We start from the raw sequence: 22,708 nt of genomic DNA on the forward strand, positions 1-22,708 counted from the left end.
GGATACTTCTCAGGAAGTGCTGAGGGGAAGGGCAGCTATTAGCTGTTCCTTACAGCCCCCAGGTGACAGCAGGCTTTGGCAAGGGAGAACCTTGCTAAGGGGACAGCCTTCCTTGCCAAGACCTGATTGCAGCAAATTGCCTATTGCAGAGGCTGAGAATTGGCAAACAAACGACCTTTAAGTTATATTAGTTATGAGAATATCATTGTCTGAGACATTCTGAATATAGGTTGGTCCATCTCTAGATGTCTTTGCATACTAATTTGTAGAAGCCTCCCTCTAGCAGTGTCTGCTATCTGATTTCCATTTCCAGCAGGTATTCTTCTTTAGGCTACCTCTCATTCACAAGAATCGTAGTAATGATATCATTCATGAACTTTACCGTTGCCTGTAAAATTCTGTGTTAGAATGAGTTCCCCCAAAGTTTACTTCAGCTCCGTTTTTTTTGTGGTAGTTGTTTTTATGCTCATCATTTTTAAAAAGGGAACAGCTGTGTGAAAAATCTGCTTTTCAGTGTCATTCTGAAATTGCTGTTGATTTACTGTTGCCTGAGCTTGAATTCCATATTGTTTAGTAAATAAATCAGAGTTACATATCCATACTGTCCTTCAAAAGTGGTCAAGAAGAAATCACTAGAGGAATTAGAGAGAGAACTTAAGCATCCTGTGCCTGTAACCCCATGAGCAGTTTCCCTGAGGAGTATCAAGTCCACATGTGCGAGGATCTGTACTTTGCATGTAATTGTCACTCAGCTCGAGATGTTTTCTGTTTACCCATCTGCAGACAGGAAATAATGATAATGCCAACCTGTCAGGCATCATCTGAAGCTAAGAGTTTTGTAAAAAATGTTAATTGTTGAAGGTGAAAGTCTTGCTGATTGAACATTGTTCTAGGTGGCTGTGGGAAATCTGATTGTTGTGCTGGCTCATTTGCAAGGGCATCTCAAAGGAAGAAGCTGCATTTTGCATGGCCTGCTGCCATTTCTGTACTGTTCCTGCACTGTGTGTTGTAATTCCTCCTTGTTTTCTCTACCATCCGCAGAGTCCCCCCCGGAGAGGTGCGGGCAGAGGCGCAGCATGCCCAGCGGGGTCCCTGAGAAGAACCCCACCATGGAGCCTGCAGCCACGACACCTTTCCGGGTCACGGTAAGTGTCTCTTCCCAGCCTAGTGATCGTTGCGGGGTTTTGCCAGAAGGGAGAGGAGCTTGCTCATCCTGAGGGAAGAGGTGGTTACGTACTATAAAGTAAACATGCTGTCGTTAGGTACTGTTAGCAACAAACAACTAAAATATTTCTTGGTAAAGCAACGAGATTTGAATTTGAATCTGAAGTGGGTTTGGGTAACTTGTTTCACTGGGGAGACTTTCCTGGTGAGGTTTCATTTGAGAATCCTTCAGTCGTGCAGCATATTCACAGACTTATTTCCTTGTCTGCAACTGTTCAGTACATCCTCATACTTCTGCAGAAGCTTCTGCAAAAGAACCTGCCACTAATTAACAGAAGAACTGCTAGGCTGATGGTTCCCCAGAGCCTGGTATCCTCTCCCAGCAGGATTCTAGAGGAGCCATTCGCTGTTTTACATTTCTTCAATTGTCTTGGTTTGCGGTGCTCTACTAATATTAATGTTTTGTTGTGATAACAGGTGGTAGAGAATGGGAAGTCCTTTCAGAGTAGAAAGGAGCAGTGCTATTAACACGAGTAACAGTAATACCGAACACCAAGGGCATGAACAGGGTCTTTGAGCTCCATGGGGAAGGTCACTGCTGTCTATTATAAAGAAGGGAGCTGAAGACCCAAAGCAGTCAGTTAGTGGCCCACCAAGGAATCTGTCGTTGCTGAGCCCTAGGTCTGTGATGTTGCATACAATAGAGAAGTTGCCGGGAGTTTCCTTGCTATACCAAGAAGTGGAGTGAGTCTAACCACAAGACTCCCCAGTCCCCGTCCTGTCTGCACTCTTATAAGATTGGATGTTTGGGCTGGTTCATAGCTTTAGAAGATGGTCCCTGTTATGCCGTGGAGACCAGTTGTGGGGTTTGTTTCTTCTTCAGTTAGAACATGCACAGTGATGTTTGTCACTGCCTCCCCTCTGATGTATCATCTCTTTAACATCCTGTAGTTATTAGACAGACTTCTAGAGTGGATCACAGTAACTTTTGCAAGGATTGTTTTATATAATTAATAATACCAAGTCCAAGTAATTTTAATTGAGGAGTACACTCAGCTGACAAATAGAGGCACAATGGTGGGATCAAAATAAACACTTTCTAGAAAACGGGCAATAAGGATGAAGCTGAGAGTAGCCGATTTATTCATTTATTTATAATGCATCATCAACCTTACCACATTTGTAGTTAATTAAATAGAGCTTTGGGAAACTGGGGTTTTGTAATCAGCTGAAGACACCCAAGTCTGTTGGGTAACATCTGAGGTAGACTCAAAAGTAAGTAAAAGTAAGAGAAATGTATTCAGATTTTTTTGAGTAAGTACAAACATAAAGCATACACAGCTGTAGACTGATATACCCAGTATGAGCAATAGCCAAGGCAACCAGAAGGTTATATTTTCAAGAGGAAAATGTCTGCTGTATGTGGACGATACATTCGAGCACAGATATTTTTATTTCGAGAAGAGGCAAATGATACTGGAGCTGGTTTGCTCGACATATGTTTATATGTTTTCTCTGCAGATCACACCTACTTTACAGGCTCAGCTACCTCATAACAAGCCTACATAGGTAGAACCAGAATTTCAAAGGAAAGGCAATTGGTGCAATCTATAAAAAATCTGAGCACACCCAGTTCACCTGAGAACATTTGTCCTGGTGAATGAATCACTAACAGCAGTTTGTCTAAGTAGTTTATTTTAATTCTGTAAACTGTAAGCTATTGAATGCACAGCATTCTCTGTGGACTTTATATTCTGGAGTCACTGTATGCAAACACGCTGAATGTGTATGAGTTTGTTTTATGTTTTTTTGGTACTGTCCTGTTTGCTCAATGAAAGAGGAAGAAGTGTTGAAAGCAGTGAGTGGATGGCAGGAGTCGAGTTCTGTTTTGAAGCAGTGTGTACAGCATATGGTAAATACTGAGGACAAGGAAACAGAAAAACAACAGAGGATGAGATGTCTTGAAGCGTTTGCTATCGGAGCATGTTTGGTTTTCTTTTTCTGGTGTTGATGGAAGTTATTTTCCTAACAGCTCCCTGTTCTAACAGGTCAAAACACAGAGGGATCATCCTTAGGTCTGATCCCCCTCGTGGTATCACCTTCTTGCTAAACCGGGTGCATCGTGTTTCAATGCCAAGAGGCAAACTAATTTTTTCTGACTCTAATCCCCTCATTCCATAAGGCATATGCCATCTATCTGAATTGATTGTCAGTTATAAATGCTCTGAAACTCTGAGCATAGCAGGCAGAAACACATTAAAACCAACTGAATAGGCATGCTTTTGCTTTGTGCCTGTCTTTCATCAAAATCTGTCTCAGCAAACGAGTATCTTTGATCCTTAAGCATTGTACTACTGGTGAAAGAGGCGAAGAAGGATGGGTACATCTGGATTCTTCACAAGACAGAGGATTTGGGAGTGTTTTCCTTACTGCACCTATGGCCAGTGAAAATAAAATGCTGTGTCGTCCTCTTCCAATGGTATATCTCCTGCTTTATGCTTTTAGAGAAGTTATTCCTGTCTTTAAGCAGGTTAGCTCAGGTAGTGAAACAGCCTGTATGGGATATAGTTGCTTGCTTTGTCTGGCTAAGTTATTCAGTATGGATTAAATAAGGGCAATTGTCAGGTGGCTAATACCTAGCATTTGTCTCCTCTGAGTTACAATGCACTATCATCTCAGTTCTGTTTCTGCTCAGCCCTCCGAATGTTACTGCCATTAATATGAATGGCTTCATTACATACATAGTTTTTATGGCTGCCCAGATTTCAGCAGATGTCTGGCTTAAGAAATATATTCTCCCTCACCTTCCTTCATTAACCAGAGAGGAACATTAGCAGTCAGTCCACTCCAGCCACTGGGAATAGTAATTAGTGCTTTAGTTTAGTGGTAATGGGATTATTACTTTTGAGTCTGCTGCAGAAGGTTTTGATGTCGTAAGCTTTTCATATTTTACAGATGATTGTTCTTCCCTGACATCTCCATCCTTCTGCTGCTGAGTCTCCAAGGGGCTAGTAAGCTCAGGAGCCAGTGGATTCAGCTCTTTTGACAGTGTTACACTCCCAATTGCTTTCTCTCATTTGAAAACTAAAGCGTCCTAGAGTGGACGTGTCCTCGCATACAGAAGTTTGCATGACAAGTTATGGTTAATTGAGTGTCAATGTTTTTCTGTAGCAACTTCAGAAAACAACAGCTTATACTAGTTTTTTGAGTCCTAAAACATAACCTTGAAAATCAAGCCTTAAGTTTGCTGCGTCTCAATACATGAACTATTCTATGTGAACTGTTCTTACTCCTTCCACATGAAGAAGTTTTTAATAGAGCTTCTTAAACATTACAAAAACTCCCTTAATCCTAGTCATCTCAAGTTGTAAAGTGATTATATTCCACTTCAGCCTGTCTCACTGAACTCCTGTGCTATCAGAGCTTTGTATGCTCTGATGAAATCTAATGACTCCAAATCTCTAATCGCAGTGACCGCTCATCTGAGGCCTCCATGCTTCGTGTGGATTAGGGGAGACCTTTCTGACTGCTGCATTGGTGCCTAGGAACAGCGGTGATTTGGTGCACGTCAGTATAAAACCTAGATGCAAGCAGAGACGTTCTGGTCCTAATGAAACAGGGTTTGTTTTATCATATCTGATGTACTCATGGAAGAGACTGACTGTCCTCATGCACATCTTAGCAGGAGACATCTTTACAGTTACGTAGTCTTGTTGGGACCCTTCTTATTTGGCGTGATTCTGCCTCTTGAATGAGGAGACCTAATTAACAAGGGCTTTAACCATATTTGAGGACAGAAAGACAGGAGACTTAGCATAAGGTGTTAGTTAAAATGCTGCCTGCTTTGGCAGTGACATGGAGTTGTCTCCCTGACAATGGCTATTTGGTAGCAGCTAATAATGCTTAAGAGCTGTGGACACCAGTGTAACCAAGGGCAAGCGCTGGACTCTCCTCCAAGGGAAGATGATTGAAGTCTTGCTAGGGACTGACATTTTCTGGTTACAGGAATGCAGAGAGGCGTTTAGCCTCTCACTGTGAATTCAAATAGCTTAACCTGTACGATGGGTTAAACCTGGAATGTGGGCTGTATTTTAACAAACACAGGGACCAGAGATGAGAAACTCCACTGAGTATTAAATCCTCCTACACTGCCCACCTTGCAGGGAAATCACGAGCAAGGGTGAGATTGCCGAGCCTTGCTGTGCGATGCCTTCTGTCCCATCCCATTGGAATACTGCCATCTATTGACTGCTTCTGTTAGTGGTTCAGTTCTCTGCAAAATATCCCAGGCCAAGCAGAAATCCAAACTGATAAATAACTTGTGCAGAAGAAGTGGACGAAGCGATTGGATCAAGAAACTGGCATGATTTCTTGCTGTTAGCCTACCTCACTGATTACGCAAGGAGCCTCCTAACAGAGGGAATTAATATATCAGGTAGTCTGATTTTAAGCAGTTTGAAAATTGTGCTCTGCCTCCCTTACAGAGCTGTTTGAAGAAGCATCTGTGTACTCTCTCTTCCCATCAAAATGCCAGAGAGGGTTTAGAATTTTATTCCTTCCAGCCCTTTAATCCTCAATTCTAGTATCAATCATTTGCTTTCCATAATCCGGGGAAATGTTTCTGTGCTTCTTGTAGTTGAAGCCACGATGGCTCCAAAAACCCAAATCATAGCATCGTTCATGTTGGAAGGACCTCTAAGCTCATCTAGTCCAACCTTTAACCGAGTACTGACAAGTCCACCACTAAAGCAGGCTACCAAGTTCTACCTCTGCACATTTCTCTAAAACCTCCGGGGATGGTGGCTCAGCCACTGCCCTGAGCAGCCCGTTCCAATGCTTCACAACCCTTTCAGCGAAGAAATTTCTCCTAACATCCAGCCCAAGCCTCCCCTGGCACAAATGAGAAATCCATCCATGGCATTGTGTAACTCGGTTTGGAGGGGAATGATCCTCAGAGAGGCTTCAAAGGGCAAACTCAATGGTGCAAACACAGTCCTCACCAGGTCGTTGTCAGTCAGAAGCTGACTGTCATCTCCCCATCTTCTCACGTTCCTCGTTGTCTGCAGGTTGTCTGTTCTGTGCTTCCAGTGAGACGTCTTGGAGCAGGAGCTGTCCTTTGTGGTTCGTTTGTACAGAGCTTCCCAGGCGGGCCACAGGCCTGGATGCTGCTTCTCTGCAAATACAGCTGTATAGCTGCTTGTTCTGTAAGGGTGAGGATGATCAGAGGAGGATTTTCTGTTTCCTCTGGGAAGCTTTCCTGAGTCAACGCAGGGGCTGGTTGTCGAGTCCCCCTCTGCCCTGAGCAGGAAATCTTCATAGGTGTTAGTTCTGCATGTAATGTTACCGCGTTTTCCAGCAGCTTTTCTGTCTGTTTGGGCTGAGTATACAGCTGAATTCACAGTGATACATTGCACGCTATTCTCATGGCATTCCTCCATCTGTCCTGCTTTTAATCCTTGATAAATGAGGTATTAAGTCCTAATGGCATACCAGTAAATGGAAACTCCTGAAGAGATGAAAACAAGGGACCCTTCTGCCATTCTTCACTGAATGCAATCCTAAACAATGAGATCCTAGTTCAAGCCACTGTGAATGATACAGTGAAAGATTTTTCCCAAGTTTTTCCAGCGCATAATATACTCTGTTTTCCATTTTGTTTCAAGCATTTTTTCTAAGGCAGTCATGTAAATTGTATTTTAATAGTTTGACGTTGGCAAATTTATCTTCCTGTATTATGTGAAGAGCTGAATGGTGCTTCCCTCGGCATGAACGCCCCGTCTTTAATTGAAATGTAATTGTTTACCAAACCATTCCAACTAGAAGGGAAAATTACTGTCATTTTGGTCTGTGGCTGCATACATTAGAGCACCCCTTTTACGGGAACCGAATTTAAGGAGAACAGGAACATTATCACAGATGATATATAAACAGAAAGCTATTATCATTAAACTGTCAACTGCAACTGAATTTGGATAACCAGAGTTAGTGGCAGCAAGAAATATGTAAATTACTTCGAGAGCTGTCAGTTCAGACACTCTTTGTGGAACAGGGCATTGAAGCTTTGAGCTTCCGAGCATTTTAGGGATTGGAAGAAAAACGAGGTCATCCTGAACATTTACAGTTATTTCGAGTCTCCCTGGTACTGTTTTGCAAAAATTAGCAGTGCTAACCTGACTGTCAGATTCATTTCTGTCAGGTACAGTAACAGCATGCAGACTTTGACCTCTTAAAGCGTCTTTGGTTGATAGGTCTCCAGGCTCCCCCCAAAGGTGGCTACTTACTGGCACCCGCATTTTCCAGCAGGGAGAAGTTAACTAACTTAAATGGGATCATGCAGCAAAGGCAGGAAACGTGTCTGGAGCTGAATTTCTTAATTTCTAATTCCCAATCCTGATGTTAACTACTAGTTAAGTTACTCCTAATTACTTCTCTGAATCCTCCTTCAGTTTCAAGAGAATTAAATGCTCTTCTCCAAGTTGATGCTACCATATGAAAATGAGTAAGAGTTTTTTCTGGCCTCCACATCATTGTTTCCAGGTCAGACAAGCCTGGCTTGCTTACTTTTTGTGCCAGCACCCCATGTTGTCAAATTTTCAGCTTGTTATTAAAATTAGAGCCTTCTGTCTTATTTTTCTAAGTCACATTGTTAATGTAAATCTCGCAGGTAATGTAAACACCTGCTCAGGTGCTGAGTGTACTTCGTGAGACATAGGATAAATTCTAGCTAAATCCTGAAAGCTAGGTTTTGTTTAAAAAAGGGAATCTTTTTTCCCTACTCAGTGCTAGCCAGCACAGGAATTGGAAAGTGAACCTGACTGTAAATGTAATATTTTAAATTATATGAATCTGAACTTGGATATTTAAAATTTTCTAAGTAAACCTGGAGGTTTCAGCTGCGGGAGTGCTGGGAGGCAGCACGGTTAAAGATCCGTGGGATTGTCAGACTTCAGCACGGAGCTGCACTTCAAACCACTGTGGATTTATTATGTGCATCAAGCAGAAGACAGGAATGACAGGATAAAAGACGTGGTGCTATGACCTGCTTCACTGAAAAGGACTCAGCAAGGCAGGGTATGGACTTTTTTCCCTTTTTGAACTGAGTATGTTCCAGGGAGGTCTCCTTTTCAGAGCCTGCAGCTGTCTAAAAGACGGTTTTACAGAAAGGAAGAGGCGCAGGGCTCCTCAACAGCTTAATTCACATGCCGAGGCCGCTTCTCTTTCAAATTGTTAGTAATCCTATTTTGGGTTTTGTGGAGTGGAGCATGGCTTGGCCTGCTTTTGATTGCTATCAAACTGACGTGGCTGGACAGCAAAGTCCTCTTTCCAGCAGGGTCTGTCTGGGCAGAGGCAAGGCTAGCTCTGGCGTGTGGCAGTAAGCGGGGATGGAAGATGACCTGCTATTGTTAGCATCTGTTTGATGCTGCGTCCAAAAAGAATTAAGAGAGTTTGGTTAGCTCCTGCAGGCCATGGATGCACACTGCCCGCAGTCAGATCCTGTTTAACCTGCGGCGGTGGCAGCTTCCACCACGCGGGAGCCGGCCATGAATCCCAAAAGAGTTCTGCCCCAACCGCTGCCAAAACATATTCAGGACTAGAGGAGAAATCGCATGGTTACTTCCTGTGTTTCTAAGGAAAATAAAGTCAAAGGCTGTGCATTTTCCAGGTGAGAAAGGGGAAAGCAAACATTTCAGCATGTCTAGTTCTGCAGTGGGTGCAAATTAGCTTGATTCCATTCATTAAGCCATGCCAAATGCATACACTTGTTCGTCCTTCCAGGCAAGCAGGGCTCACTCCCTGGGAGTGTTCAGGGTCCAAAGGAGGCCAATGGCAGAAAAGCCTTGGGGCTGCAGCGGGTCACAGCCTTGTGTCAGGACAGAGACCGGAGACAGACAAGGAGTGAGAGGAAGAGGGCAGCGCCACGGTTCTGTGTCCCGCAGAGCCTGGGCAGGTTTTCGTGGGAGAAGCTGCGTGGCTCCATGACATTTTGGCTCTCCTTAGCTCTCCCTACTCCTCCACTCCTGTAGCAGCACTGTTGTAGCTGTGTGAGAAATACCAACAGTTCCTCTCTGTTTTCATGGAGGGAGCCCATGGGAGGAATATTTAACATTTAGGCTGTAAGTAGGGCTAATAGGAAATGCTAATTCACATTTCATTCTTTTGATCAGTGTATATTGAATGATAATTACAGTGATAGTAGCTGGCACTTCTGTAGCACCTTTCATCTGAGGCTGTTAAAGTGTTCTGCCAATCTCAATGAATTCAAGCTTGCAGTCACTGTGAGGTTGCAAATTGTCATAATGCCTTCAACTGAGCGGGGAAACTAAGGCTTGGAAAGATTAAATGACTTTCCCATCTTTCATGATCGGTGTAACAGGGTTGGGATTGCATAGTGGTGGTGCTCGTCGTCTTGTGTAAAGGGCAGAAACAATCAAGGCATCATTTAAAGTGGTGAAAGTGGTAAAAACTCTCCAAAACATGTTTGGTTTTTGTGGCAATTTCACAAGTTAGTATCTACTTGGGTGCTCTGTTGTATTTGGATCTGTTGCAGTTGTCTGAATTCCCCCTGCAAAGACAAACAATGCCAAGCTCTCGCTGGATTTTCCACCAACATACTTGGATTGCTATCAATTTTTTTCAGTCTTCCATTTCCAAAGGATGATTTGAACAGAAACAACTACCTCCAAAATTACTTCAAAAATAAACAAATGAAAATGTTTAAAACTGTTTCCTGGAAGTCCAAATGCAAAACGCTAATTAATAGGCTGTACGAGGACAAATGAATCCGACTAGCTTCCCTTTTGTGAAATTAATGAAATGCTAAAAGTAAACAAACAAAAGCTTTAATTTGTTTAAGCCCCTAGGCACTGAAAAATTCTCAGACTTCTGAGAACAGAGAAAAGAAGAATATTAAAATGTACAGCTTGCCAGCGTCCCTTTAATTTGTTTATGGGTCACAGATAAAGAATTGTGCTGCAGATATAAAAGGTAGGATAATAAACACATTCGGTTTTCCCACTTTGAAAAGCATTGATATTGTGCTTTCAGAAAACAATTCGAGTAGTGCAAGGTATTATTTGAATCTCTTAGAGAGCTCCAGTAGGCCATGAGCATCCATTTAATCAGGACCTTCATCTCTGAACTTTTTCCATTTGGAAGCAAGCATTGCTTTAGCTCATGGATATTAAATACTTAGATATGAAATCGGTTGTAATGGAATTAATAGAAAGGTGTGTCATTGCTGCAGTTATCATTAAATTGCTTCCAAGTTTGTCCTTAGTTTCTGAGACAGACGTATGCCATGTTTTGAGCCATCATTTCTTGGACTTTGGTTGTGGCAGGTGGTTCACTTGTCATCTGCATCCTCTGCTGAGAGCTCTGGGTGCTGGGGAAGGAAATCGGGTAAGCGTTTGCTCTGTCCCAGTGGGAAGCCATTGCCTGCGTTGTTCGTCCCCGTGGAAGTGCTGACTGACCGTCACCAGGCATGCGAGAGCTTACGGCACTTTCCTTTGAGTAGGGCTGTTTCGTTAGATCATTTGTAAGTTGTTCTGGAGGTTTCTTCTTTCTATCCAGATCTCAAGCTGGCGCTGCTTAATGCCAGGAGCTTCCTCCAGGTGGGGACACTGTTGTTCCAAACCAAGCACGGCTCCTCGGAGCAGCGGGTCTCTTTGGACGGTCAGATGGTGATTACAGTCTCACCATGCTTGCAGTTGAATAACTTCATACTGTGGGTCTGCACGGAAACGTCCGTGTGACGATGACAGTGATTTCGGTGTACTTTTTTCAAACTTCAGTTGCCATGGAAACAAGATTCACTTTCTCCTCCGTACTGCCGCTGTTCCTCAGCACTGCTCTCTGATAAGGAATAGACCAAATTTGTCCTCCCCACCCTCTTTTTTTCCTAGTGAGCAGTGATAGTGGTGGCTCAGGCATCAAGGGCAATTTGAGAAAGAGACGGTGCGAGCCGCGAAGCCTTTCCTGAGGTATTCAGGTATTCCTGGGCCCTGGAGCTCTGCCAGCAACTTTCCTGTCTTTATCTTCCTCCGTAATTACAGTGGATCATATCTTACCTGCAACACTCTTCAAAGCACCAAGGAAATTAGCTCCCGAACTAATCATGTCTTTATTTCCTAAATAGCTCAGTGTAGTTATGTATCTACTGTTCCGCAAATGGGATTCCCGGAGCTCAGCACAGCCTGCCTCTGCTTGCCCTGCTCCCCTCCCTTCTCTCCTGCCAATTACAAGGTAATAGCCACGGATTTCCCATCATGTGGCTTGGTTGTAGGAAATGATCGAGTTCCCATTCCTCCCGTGCAACTAGCGGGAGATTTGCCCCCATGTGTCCCGGGGGGGACACCTTGATAGGAAACAAGACACTCAAAGTTGCACAACTGAAGTGGCAGCCAGCTGAAGCAGCCTGCCAGCAGGCCATGGTGCCTCCTTGTGTCAGACTTACTTTGAATGCTGCCTTCCTTGATAATTAGCAAGCGAGTCAAAAACAGTTAAGGAATAAATGAATGAGAATTAAATCTGCCTGATAGAATTGAAATTTCCTGCTGGGTGACAAAATTCTGCTTCAAAGATAGCAAATCTCCTGCTAATAATTAGGCAAGAAATAATCTCAGCTAAGACCCAAAAATAGGCTCTGCCACTTACTATGTCTGTTTTATTATTTTGCAGAGGGATAAAACAACACTGAACATAATTTTTGCCTCCAGTTCTTTCTCTGTTGTATCTTTGACAAACTTTCAAGTTGAGTATCTTAAGAAACAGTTGTCTGCCATGCAGCGTACTGGTGCCTCGCGGCACATTCCTCACCGCCATAACCCAATGGTCAGACACAAGGTACGAGCTTAGGAGGAAGAAGAAAGCAGTAAATATGGGTGAAATGGAAGGGAGTAGTCTTGGACAGTTTTTCATTAAAATAGAAATTGGTGATTGAATATCTGTGACTTCATCTGAAAAGTAGAACCACTGGGTGGTTTTCCATTTTATTTTGCATTGAGAGGGCAGGTGGAGACCTCGCTTCCAGCCTCTAGATGGAATTGTGAGTGTTCCTGGTCTCTGGTTCTATTTTAACTAGGAGGGGACTTACAGATTTTGAGAACTTTTTGACCAATTTAACAACAACACCCAAAGTTCTTGTGTTTTTTGTAGTATAATTTCAAGTAAAAAGATTCCTTCTACCTGATCCTAATTATTATTGCCTGTTACAGACTTAAGCTTTCTTAAACAAAAAACTGTCTGATCTGTGTGTAATTACGGACAGAAAACCACATGAAATCAAGGCTGGTCCACTTCTGTAAATGTCATGTGTATGCTATATTTATGCCTTCGTTGTAATTTTTCTCCTTTTTTTCAAAACTGCAAGCAGAAGGTGAATCAAACGGAAACACTCAAAAGATTTTCATAAATTTTGAGATCAGGACAAATAAGCTTTATCTTAAGTGTTTTCACTATGTCTGGGTATGAAGTTGTCTAGAAAGGTAGACGGGAAAAACACAAGACTGATGTGTTGTCTGAATTATGGTAAGTATTCCCTGTACCTTTGCAGGAGTTAACATTTTTGTTTGATTGCAGATGTAATTACTGCTGAATACAAATGTTCCAATTTAAGCTTCAGAAATGTCGTGAAAGTCTTTGGAACCAAGACCATCTGCCTGAAACACGAGTTTCATATTTGAATGAGTAACTTTTACTGAAAATTACACAATGAATCCCTACATTGAAAGGATAATAGTATTTTTTTATTCTAAACATATCATCTACCAACTGCTTTTTAAAATTTATTAGTCTAGCAGCTGGTTTTGTAGAAAATGTGTTATTAAAACTACACAGGATTTGTCAATGAAAATGCAGTGCCTTGGTGTTGATACCTTTCTGTAGACCTAGAGCTGGTCATGAAAGTTGTGGAAGAGTAGGTTCACTCTTCCAGTATTTGCTCTGCCTGGAAGATTTCAAATGGAAGTGAGTAGGAAGGAGCCTGATGACTAGCTACAACATGAGATCCACAAGCTGCCCCAAGGCCATAAATCAAAGTAGAGTAAGCACATACCAAACACGCTCATGAAGCGTTTTATTCTGTATCATATAGCAAAGGTGGACCTTAAAAGAGAACACAAATGTAAACAGATTTATGGAGATGCTTTTCTTGTCCCCCCTGCGTGTTTATTGCTCATTTTGGAGAGCTTTGATACCTGTTTTAACACGAGGCGATGTATTTGGATGACTAGAGTGCTGGCATAGGACTGAAGCATTCCTGAGAAGCGATCCTGGCTTTGCTGCTTATCTGCTGTGTAGTTGGTGCAGCAAATCACTTAGACACCTCTTCCTTCAAACTCATTTCCTCTGTGACCTGCCCAAAGAAGCTGCCTTGGCAGTGTTTCCTGCCGGCTGTCCCACCTCTGCCCATGCTCCCTCATTTCTCTCCTTGTCAGACAGTAAGCTTGGTGAACCATGGATCTTCCTATGGACTTTCAGGAGGTGTATTTGCATTTCTGATATTGTAAAAGAATTAAGGTAATCTGGTTTCTATGAAAATGTAGCTTCTTTCCTTAAATCAAAGGGCAGAGTGATTTATCATGACTACACACACAGGGTGAGTGTCTGGTATAAATGGGCTGTGCCCCACCGTCAGCCACCCGCTGGAGTTCTGCCCCACAGTAACAATTTCTAAAGGGCAGCTCTTGAAGGCTGCTGGGCTTCTTAGATGACAAGCACCAGAGGACTGGGGTCAGGATGTCTATGGCTGTATGCCTTGCGCTGACTTCCATGTCCCAGCAAGCAGGACCTTCTATATAGCTGTGTCCTAGCACCTTGCGCAAACGCTTCAGGTCTTAAGAACCCGCAGGTGTTTTTCCTTGGATGTCCTCTATAAAAAGTCTGAGTGATAGGAACCATCAATCTTTGCAGAGTTTGGTTGTTTTTCATTCCTGAATGGGATCACAAAGCATCCAAATATACAGTCCTACCATGTCCCATCAAGCCTTTATCTTCGGTGAAATCACAACTACATTTTAAAAGCAGGATGAATGTAATGATTCACAGTCAATATCAAGAGTTTAAGTCATTATTAAGCTACAAAAAGTATTGTAAAAGTTAATTTATAGGAGTGTGAATAATTTTCCGTCAGCTGGGGATTATTCCTTTTAATCTGAACAGCACTCATTCTCTCTGTATCTGAGGTTTAGAAATAGTTGCCAGATTGAAATCTGTTGCTCTCCGTTGTAAAATAAATCTTCTGTGTACACAGTGCATGGGAGGCTGTAAGTGTGAAACTTACTACGGCTAATGAAAGTCAAATACTTAACACTCTCTGTGTCACAGTCAAGTGAAGTCTCTGAACTCATTGGGCGTATTTTCAGTGTTTTGAATAACAGTTTGGCTGCGTAACTCCTGGAGTTGGAGGTGGTGGGCATATCGGCCTCTAGCCCATGAGTAAGAATGGCCAATTTTACATGCAGGCAAGGTACTTGCACAGCTCATCCAGGCTCACGTGTAAGGTTTTACCAACGCGTACTGCCTGTAGGCTTTCTTTCAGAGGTCCTGGGTCTATGAACAAGAGCAGACATCAGAAAGAAGCTGTTACAGCATTGGCTTGGAAAGTACTGGAATGCGGCTTGGTGTAAGTGTGACAGCCATTGTAGCTAGCTCCCCAGATTCAAGGTTCAGCTGGTTTAGCATGCAACCAATTGTCTGAAGTAAAGCAAATTAAAATAATATTTAGGCTTTGAGTTTTGTGGAAGAAAATCACTTGTGAAGCCCAGACTGGGGCAGTGAGCATGTTCTAGTTAATGCTGCTTTGAGGAATGAAATCTCATCCCTACCAAAAAGACTCTTGGCTTCTCCACATTGCACGCTGAAGGGAAGCAGCTCCTGCAAGGGGTCTGGTGCAGCTTCTGTTCACCCTTGGGAAGCTGGCAGCACTCAGCGCTCACAGGAGGTGCTCTGCTTCTGTCGGGATTGTTCCTGCTAAAGAACAAACAGAAGTGTTGTGTATGAACAACTTGCCCTCTTGGATGTTTGTGCCAGTTAAATAAGAAAACTGTTTCACCCCACTGAACTTCTCTCCCAGGTGGCATCCTTGCTTGGTTTCATCTAGGCAGTCTTTTTCTTGTTGCTCCTCTCTCTGGGTAAACAACTGGTTTTGTTCTTCAGGGTTACTTGCATTCTACTTGCATCTCTGTTTCTGCATCATTCATCCCTGCTTGCTCAATTACCCTTCTCCTACCTTCCTGAGGAATATTTATCTGTCTTGTTTGGCTATGAAATGTTGACAGCATGATAATTACGGAGCTGTGAACAAATAATCCAGAATAGCGGGCTTTTGTTTTAACAGGAGAACAAAAGAATCCAAACTGAAGAATGGGGTGATCCCTGAATAGCAATGTCTGTCGAATTGCAGGTGTGTTCGGGATTCTTCCCGGCAGTCGCATTCCTTTGCTCAGACCTGTTAATGCCCTGCCTGTTCCCTGGGCACATCAGGGATGGCATCAGCGGTAGCTGCAGAGCGCAGAGAGGCTGCCCCAGGTTTTGGTTACTTCACCAGAAGGCCTTGGCTTGCTGAATGTTTTTGGTAGTTCTCTCGGTCAGGGACTAAGGGTGTGTGCTGGCTGAGGGGCACTATTTCAGAGGCTAGGAGAGGAGTCTTTCTCTAGTAGAAAAGAGCAGAAAAGGAACAGAGTGAAATTCTGCAAAGAAACATCTAGCTGGGTACCAGGACAGATGACCTGAGAGAAGAGACAGCGAGAGCTGCCAGGCCAGGCAGTTCTTTATCCGGGGCAGTGGGAGAAGACACCGTGACCAAGACATTTTCAAGAAGATAAGTAAAATCTTCACAAAAAATAGAACATTAGCAGCAATCCTTTATTGGCTAGAGATGGAAAAGGGATGAGGTGATATGCACTGCAGTTACTACTTCTGTCTGTGATGTGCTGACACTTACATGTATTACATTTGCCGTATTTTTAATTAACACTCAGTGCCTCTCATTTGACATAATTCCAGTTTTCATGACCTAGACAGACCCACACTATCCCTTTGGTGACCTCTGAGACTTCAGTGCATCTTCATCTGATTTTTCAAATGGACTGAACCGAGTATTTCCAATGACACTGCAAATTTGATTAATCCTTTGCCATAGAAGGGCAGTGTTGCTAAGCAGCACTTACAACACGAGCTGTTTCTCACATTCCCGGACTGCTTTATGGCCTGGCTCACAGACATACCCTCATGAGCACTTAAGTGCTCTGTCTCTGTGTTTATTCTCAAACTCTGGATGCCAGAGCCCATGTCTGACCACAGCATGTGGAACGGTGTGATTTGAGCCTTCATTGCCATCTATTGCTGGACACACAATATTTTTGCAGCTATTTTTTCATTCTTTTGTTTTTTTATCTTAGTTCCAAGATGCGTGTGTCACAGAGGGGCTTTCCTTATCCTGTGGGATAATGCTTTATGAGGCCATCGGTCAGAGCAAGCTGGTGCTTCGTGGATGGATAGTGCGTACGCGTACTCTCAGACCTAAAAGTCACTGCCTCATCTGCGTGTTTCTTTAGGGGGCCCATGGGGTGACTGGGAAGAGTCCTGAGATTTACAAAATCTAACAGGGAAAGGTAAACGAAAGGACTTTGCACCCACTTGAACCAAGTCGTGCATTTAGCCCCCTCTAAACACAAAGGGTAATACATGTTAAGCTGTGTGCAAATTTCTGGGTCCAGAAGTAACAAACTGTTTTGGTTTTCCTTTTAAGTCCACATCTCTGTTGCTCTGCTGACTTCTGTAGGATACTTCTCTTCCTTGCCTTTGCCCTGGGCTTGCATATTAGACTGGTCTTGTCAATTCAAACAAGCTGGTTTTTGTCATGTAGCAGAATTTGTGGTTGTTGATTGATAGACTTGCAAGAACATAACTTCTTAAGCTTAATTCGGCAAGGATTCCCATGAGACTGCTGATGTCCAGCTTCAAATGACACTGGCTGACCGGCTCCTTCATACCGTGTGCTCAAGTGCAAAACAGATCCGATTCCGGCACCGCATACGCGAGAAATGCACTCTTCAGGGAAAGGACTCTGTAGAGACTGTCTGCTTGGTCACCTCCTGAATGGGGCCCTTTATCGCCTCTGACAGGAAGAGAATTGGATGATAGGAAAATAACTTTTAATGTACAAGTTCAAATCAAAAGACCCGACACTAATAAATTATAGATGAAGCGTTTGAAAGGATGCATATACTTACAGGCACATGCCTCTGAACAAGTAAGAAGTATTTGATCCATAAAGGTCAGAGCTGTACCTGAAATTCCCTCCTTCCTTGTATCAATGCCAGGAGACCACTCAGTGGATTACTTCACTTCTTGGGCTTTCAGGATGTGCATGCGATGCCTGAACTCACCCTCAGCTTCGTATGGTCCTGTAGTGGTTTAAGGCAGCCACGCTCTGCAAAGAGAACAGGAGAGCTGCACACTTCGATGTCTTTGCCTGGTAATGAGCAATGTCAGATACTGCCTGGAAATGGCTTCCATTTTATTTTGGAAGCTGAGGCTGACATGGGTAATTGTAGAAACAGGTAAACCCACTGGCTTTGTACATGTACGTCTCTAATACAATATTAGCATTGGCAAGGCTCTGCTTGATTCACAAACACAAGTATAAATTGTCCATTCTGTGGAGCCTCAGTAAAAGGGTAATTCCATGGCTGATAGATACTGTGCAAGGCCACTATAAAAAACAGACCTTAAATAGTTTCATATTAGCATTAAAAACCAATGAACAAAAACCTATTGCTCTAAAGCCCAGGACAAAGACAGGTCTGGTAGAAAAGATTGGTCCCCAGTTTTATTATAACTCTAAACTTACCCTGATATACTAGAAAAAAATGGACACCTGGTATAAAATACTGCCTTACACGTTTATACTTACATTAAGTACTTATTTATGGCAGATTCATTATGAGTAGCGAAAAAAATTCTGACATCCTCTCGTATCCTTGTAGCTGAGATTTGCTTAAACAGAAACAAAAAGCTATGGAAGAACTAGAAAAATAACCCCGTCTGTTCACTGGTTCCTCTGGCGTCTTCACAGCGTTTGTTCTGGGTAGTCTTTGGCTAAGGACCAGGACTTCTGCCTGCTCCCACAGTGTCCCTGCTCGACCAGCACTTCGCAGGTCCCCATGGCTCAGCCCCCTCCTCTCGATTTGCCCCATGCAGGTTTGGCCAGCCCTCCGTGTTCTGCAGGGTCGTTGTGCTTAGCAAATGCTGGGGGATGCCAGGACGCTTCCAAACAAAGCTGCACATGAAGCATCCAGCTTGATGTATCGTCTATCTATCCATGTCATTTCACATATATTATGTTTCCATGGTGCTGACTTTTTACCTTTTAAACTTTATCATGTGGGTTCACTGCAAGTGAACATTAATGGTGTGGGAGTCGGCTCCAGATGCGTGAGACTTGCATCATTACTTGATATTTAATAAAACAGGAGATCAGGAGACAGACTCAGGATTTTGCTGTCCTCCGTGCTGTATTCATTTTAGCAGCCCTCCAAAAACAAAAACAAAAAAACACCAAATCACAGCAGACTTAATTGTCCTGCTTTGAATTGTGGCTGTCCTGTTCCGGCTTACGGAGCAGTGGCTGTGATTAAGCCGTTCCTCTAAAGGATTTGTTTAGTTTTTTCCCTGCCTCTTTTCTTTGCATCTTATTATAACTTCAGTCAGCCCTTCTGATGAGAGCGATTGTATTCTGGGCTTGAGGGTGGCAGAGTAAGGACTACAGCAACAAAACAAGAAAAGCAAGGCCCTTGCACCCCGGGAAGTGAAATCCCGTGGCTGCACAGTGAGAACTCTTTGCATCCCTTTATTGCTAGGCCAGCTGAGTTCTGTGCCACGCTCCTCTCTGCACTTTTACGACTGGCAAACTTCCATAGGACTGCGCAGCTTTGCCTGGTGCCGGGTTCTTGACTAGAATGGTCTCTTTTCCAGTGACCCTAAAATACCTCGTGCAGAAGAGATGAGGCTGTGCACAGGATGAATTCATACAGCTAGCTTGCATGTGAAGGGGTATGAATTCATACCCCTGCTTGCACGTGAAAGGATTTTGTGATTGCCTTCATGCCCCCTGCCACAAGGCAGTTCGTATCAACCCCCGACTTGCTTCCTCGTAGCCCAGCAGAACTTGAAAAGTCTTTGGGGCTAACCAAAGGCAAATCTGTACTAAACGAAGCAGAAGCGTTATTCTCATTTGTGCAGGTTTTGCACTAGCTCTGAATGCACTGCCGTGTCCAGAGCTGTGTGACAGGAGGCTGGGCGGTGTGCCGCCCGCAGCGCTGCCCCGCTCCAGCCTGGTGCCTGCCGAGCGCCCCTGCTGCGGCGGGACCGGGCTCTGCCTGCGGCTGCGCTGGGGCTCGGGTAAGGGCACTCAGCACCACAGCTGGTGGCAGCTCGTGATTTGCTGCTGCTGCAAATCGGGAAGGGATCCTTTGGCTCTGCAGATTTCTGTTTATTGTCATTAAATACAGTCTATTAACTTCCGAATTAATCTTCCCGAGTTAGCAGTTGAATTTTCTCTAAGATGTTTTTCCTGGTGGTAGGTGCTGCCCACACGTAGGGAGACACAATTCCGCCATCCGCAGCTCGCAATATAAACTTAGAGGAATTTAAAGAACATGTAATACAAAGTGCAACACTTTAGAAGTCACAAGAACACAATGAGGCTAGAGGAGTAGGCGATGTTCATAAGTTAGGATTAGCCTCATTCATGTAGAGATCAGAATCAAATGTTTAAAGTCATAAACAAAGAAGAAATGGATGATGTACTTCTGATCTCACCAGGCAAGCATGGCAGTTACGCCCCAGGTTGGACTCTCTCCCTTGTCTTGTGGACACCAGCTCCTCTCTCTTTTTCTCTTAGCTCCTGTCAAACTACGGAAGGCAGTAATTCCCACAGGAGTTCCTGCTATCTGGCATGCACTAGGGAGGTGCAGAGTATTGCTACAGCATTATAATTTATCAGCATTAAAATGTCTGACATATCGTTCTCTCAATGAAGCTAGCAATGAAAACTGAAAATGGCACAGTGTGATCTCTTTCTGGCAGCAATGAATGTAAAAACAATGCGAAACAGAAGGGAAGTAATGTCTTATTGCAACCCTAAATTCTAATTTCCAAATCCTGCACGAATCATCTAACAGTTGTCGAGATGTGAAATATAAGGTAGTGAAAGAAAGCTGTGATCGTTTGTCACAGAAAGTCTTTGCTTTTTTCCTTCTCAATTCCCCATCCAGAGCTGAAAGACTTAAGTGACTTGGTAACATTGTGACCCGGTTGTGGCTGGGCTGGTGGCGATAAGGGGCAGGCACCGCTCAGCAGTGGCGTTCAGGGCCATGCTGCACGGTTGGCCAGTTAGGTATTCTCCGTTTTTGGTCTTTGCAGGAAGTTTTGGCTAGGCTCCACAGCAGGCAACCAGTGGCCTGACCTAGCCAGAACAGGAGCACGAAGAGTTGGTAAGGCCAGTACAGTGCTGGCTAAGCTCCAAGTACAGAGGGAAATACCTCAGTGGCGTTCGAGGTGACGGAGGACATCCCCAAACCTGCTCCTTCGCAGTCACATTGTTCTCTCTTTCTGTACCATCTGATGTTTCTCTTTAGCATAAAAATGAATTTCTGTAATGGGTTTTCTCACAGACAAACGCTTCTGAAAGGCCTTTGTTAGCTTTGGCGTTCCCTTCGTGTGAGGCGCGAGATGCAGCGCGTAACTGGATGGCCTGTGCTGCACATCGGGCTTCTACAGTCGGGTACATAGCTCCAGAGCAGTACTCAGTGCACATAAATGCATGTTACGCACCTCATTTGTAAGTAAAGTGGCACTTAATAAACGTGAAACACCTTTGGTTATCTAGATGTTTCAAATTCTTGATGCCCTTACGAACAGGAAAGCCGCTTCCATAACAAGAGCTGCCCAGACTGCCCCGGGAGATTTTGCAACCTGAGAAAGACACAACGTGAGCTATGAATACCCAAGGTGTGGAAGGAGCGTTTAAATAGCACCAACAAATGACAGGCGAGGCATAAGTCAGACTGTGATTATCTTCCTGCAAAACATATGAAGGAAATCAGTTTATAGAAGGGAGCTGCTGAAGGGTGTGTGACCTATATCCCTTCCTTCGGGCTGATGGGAGGAACTGCTGGGACTCGTGGCAGCAGAGGAGGGCTCTGTGGGGACGTCTGGGACGCTGGACAAGGACCCAGTGGGAAGATGCTGCTGCTTCTCACCTTGCCTTATGCCTGTCAAAACCGGTGCTTTTTCCAGTGGATATCTTACTCCCTCTCCTGGGGATGGGGAATGGAAGAGGCATGTGCAGAACCTCAGGTTGTGCGGGGATTTGCCAGGGATCGACCTGATTCAGTCTGACAGTGTGTAAAACGAGCGCTTCTTCGGGCTTCACCACAAACTCCTGGTTTGCTTTAAAACACCACCCGTTCTCCCTGGCTTGACCTCATGACTGTTCCCATATGCTGTAAGCGCTGGACACCACAGCAGTGTTACACTTTTGTTGCCTTATTTAGCCAAAAGATTAAATGTAATGTTCCGATCATGTCCAACATTAACTCCTAACAGTCAGCAAATACCACCTCAGAGGCTTTCCTACTCTAATGCGTGGCGCTGGCGGTGCGGCGGCGACCCACGGCAGCCGTGACTTGAGCTCCAGGAGGCAGTGGAGAAGGCACCGTGCGGTCGGTGCAGGGCTCCCGTCCTCCTGCCAAGGTGCTGCCCACGGCTGCGCGCATTACAGGCCATCTTTATGTACCTCCGACACCCAGCCCAGTCCCACCAGCCAGGGCTGGGAGCCGGGGACTCGTCCGATGATGGAGCTGGCGCCCATCTCCTGCTCGCTGCCTGGGTGGTGCCGGCAGCCGGAGCCCCAGCCGCAGCCTTCCTCGCGTCGGGCGCTGCGATGTGCTAGCCTCGTCTTTCAGACAGTATTTTTATGTGAGCTGATGGTTGCCAGGGTAACAGAGGCTTCGGGGAGTCTCGCGCCGACGCAGCGCCCCGGCCTCGGCGGGCGCTGGGAGCAGATGCTGGCTGCGCGGGGAGCCAGGCGGGCGGCGAGGAGCGGCGCTGCCAGCGGGCGCGCAGGCAGGGGCTGCCCGGAGCCACCTGCCCGGCCGCGCGGGTGCAGGAGAGCAGGTCGAGGGCTCGCTCGCTCGTTCTCCTTTTTTTTTGTTGTAATTTAGTATTCTTGTCTCACCCCACAGGGGTTCCTCAGCCGTCGGCTTAAAGGCTCCATCAAAAGGACAAAGAGCCAACCGAAGCTCGATAGGAACAGCAGCTTCCGGCACATTTTACCTGGCTTCAGGAGCGTGGACAATGAAAGGTAAGGGGACGTTCCTGGGGAGTGGGGAGGAGAGGGTGTGGGAGAGAGAGAACCAGGATATTGATTTTTCCAGGGCTTGTTAATATCTTGCTTATCTTATTCAGAGCAAGGGCCACGTCCCTGACAGAAGCGGACTTGCTTAATCGTGATAGGGGTAATTTTAATCTGTTGGCGAGT

General features: G+C 44.6%; 1 protein-coding gene across 8 annotated transcripts in view; it reads left to right on the top strand.

The window, feature by feature from the left end:
* The window catches only part of DAB2IP (DAB2 interacting protein), a 212,449-nt gene that overhangs the window by 88,493 nt on the left and 101,248 nt on the right, over positions 1 to 22,708 (top strand). For all 8 annotated transcript variants that reach the window (XR_004754927.1, XM_035341255.1, XM_035341249.1 and 5 more), the window contains 2 exons: positions 1,042 to 1,145; positions 22,413 to 22,531. Coding sequence is in view for 7 of the 8 variants with exons in the window: in XM_035341251.1 (XP_035197142.1) it covers positions 1,042 to 1,145; positions 22,413 to 22,531 (223 nt within the window). In the remaining variant the exon portion in view is untranslated. The remainder of the gene's footprint in view (positions 1 to 1,041; positions 1,146 to 22,412; positions 22,532 to 22,708) is intronic.

This window comes from Oxyura jamaicensis, chromosome 17, assembly GCF_011077185.1.
Source record: "Oxyura jamaicensis isolate SHBP4307 breed ruddy duck chromosome 17, BPBGC_Ojam_1.0, whole genome shotgun sequence".
Lineage (NCBI taxonomy): Eukaryota > Metazoa > Chordata > Aves > Anseriformes > Anatidae > Oxyura > Oxyura jamaicensis.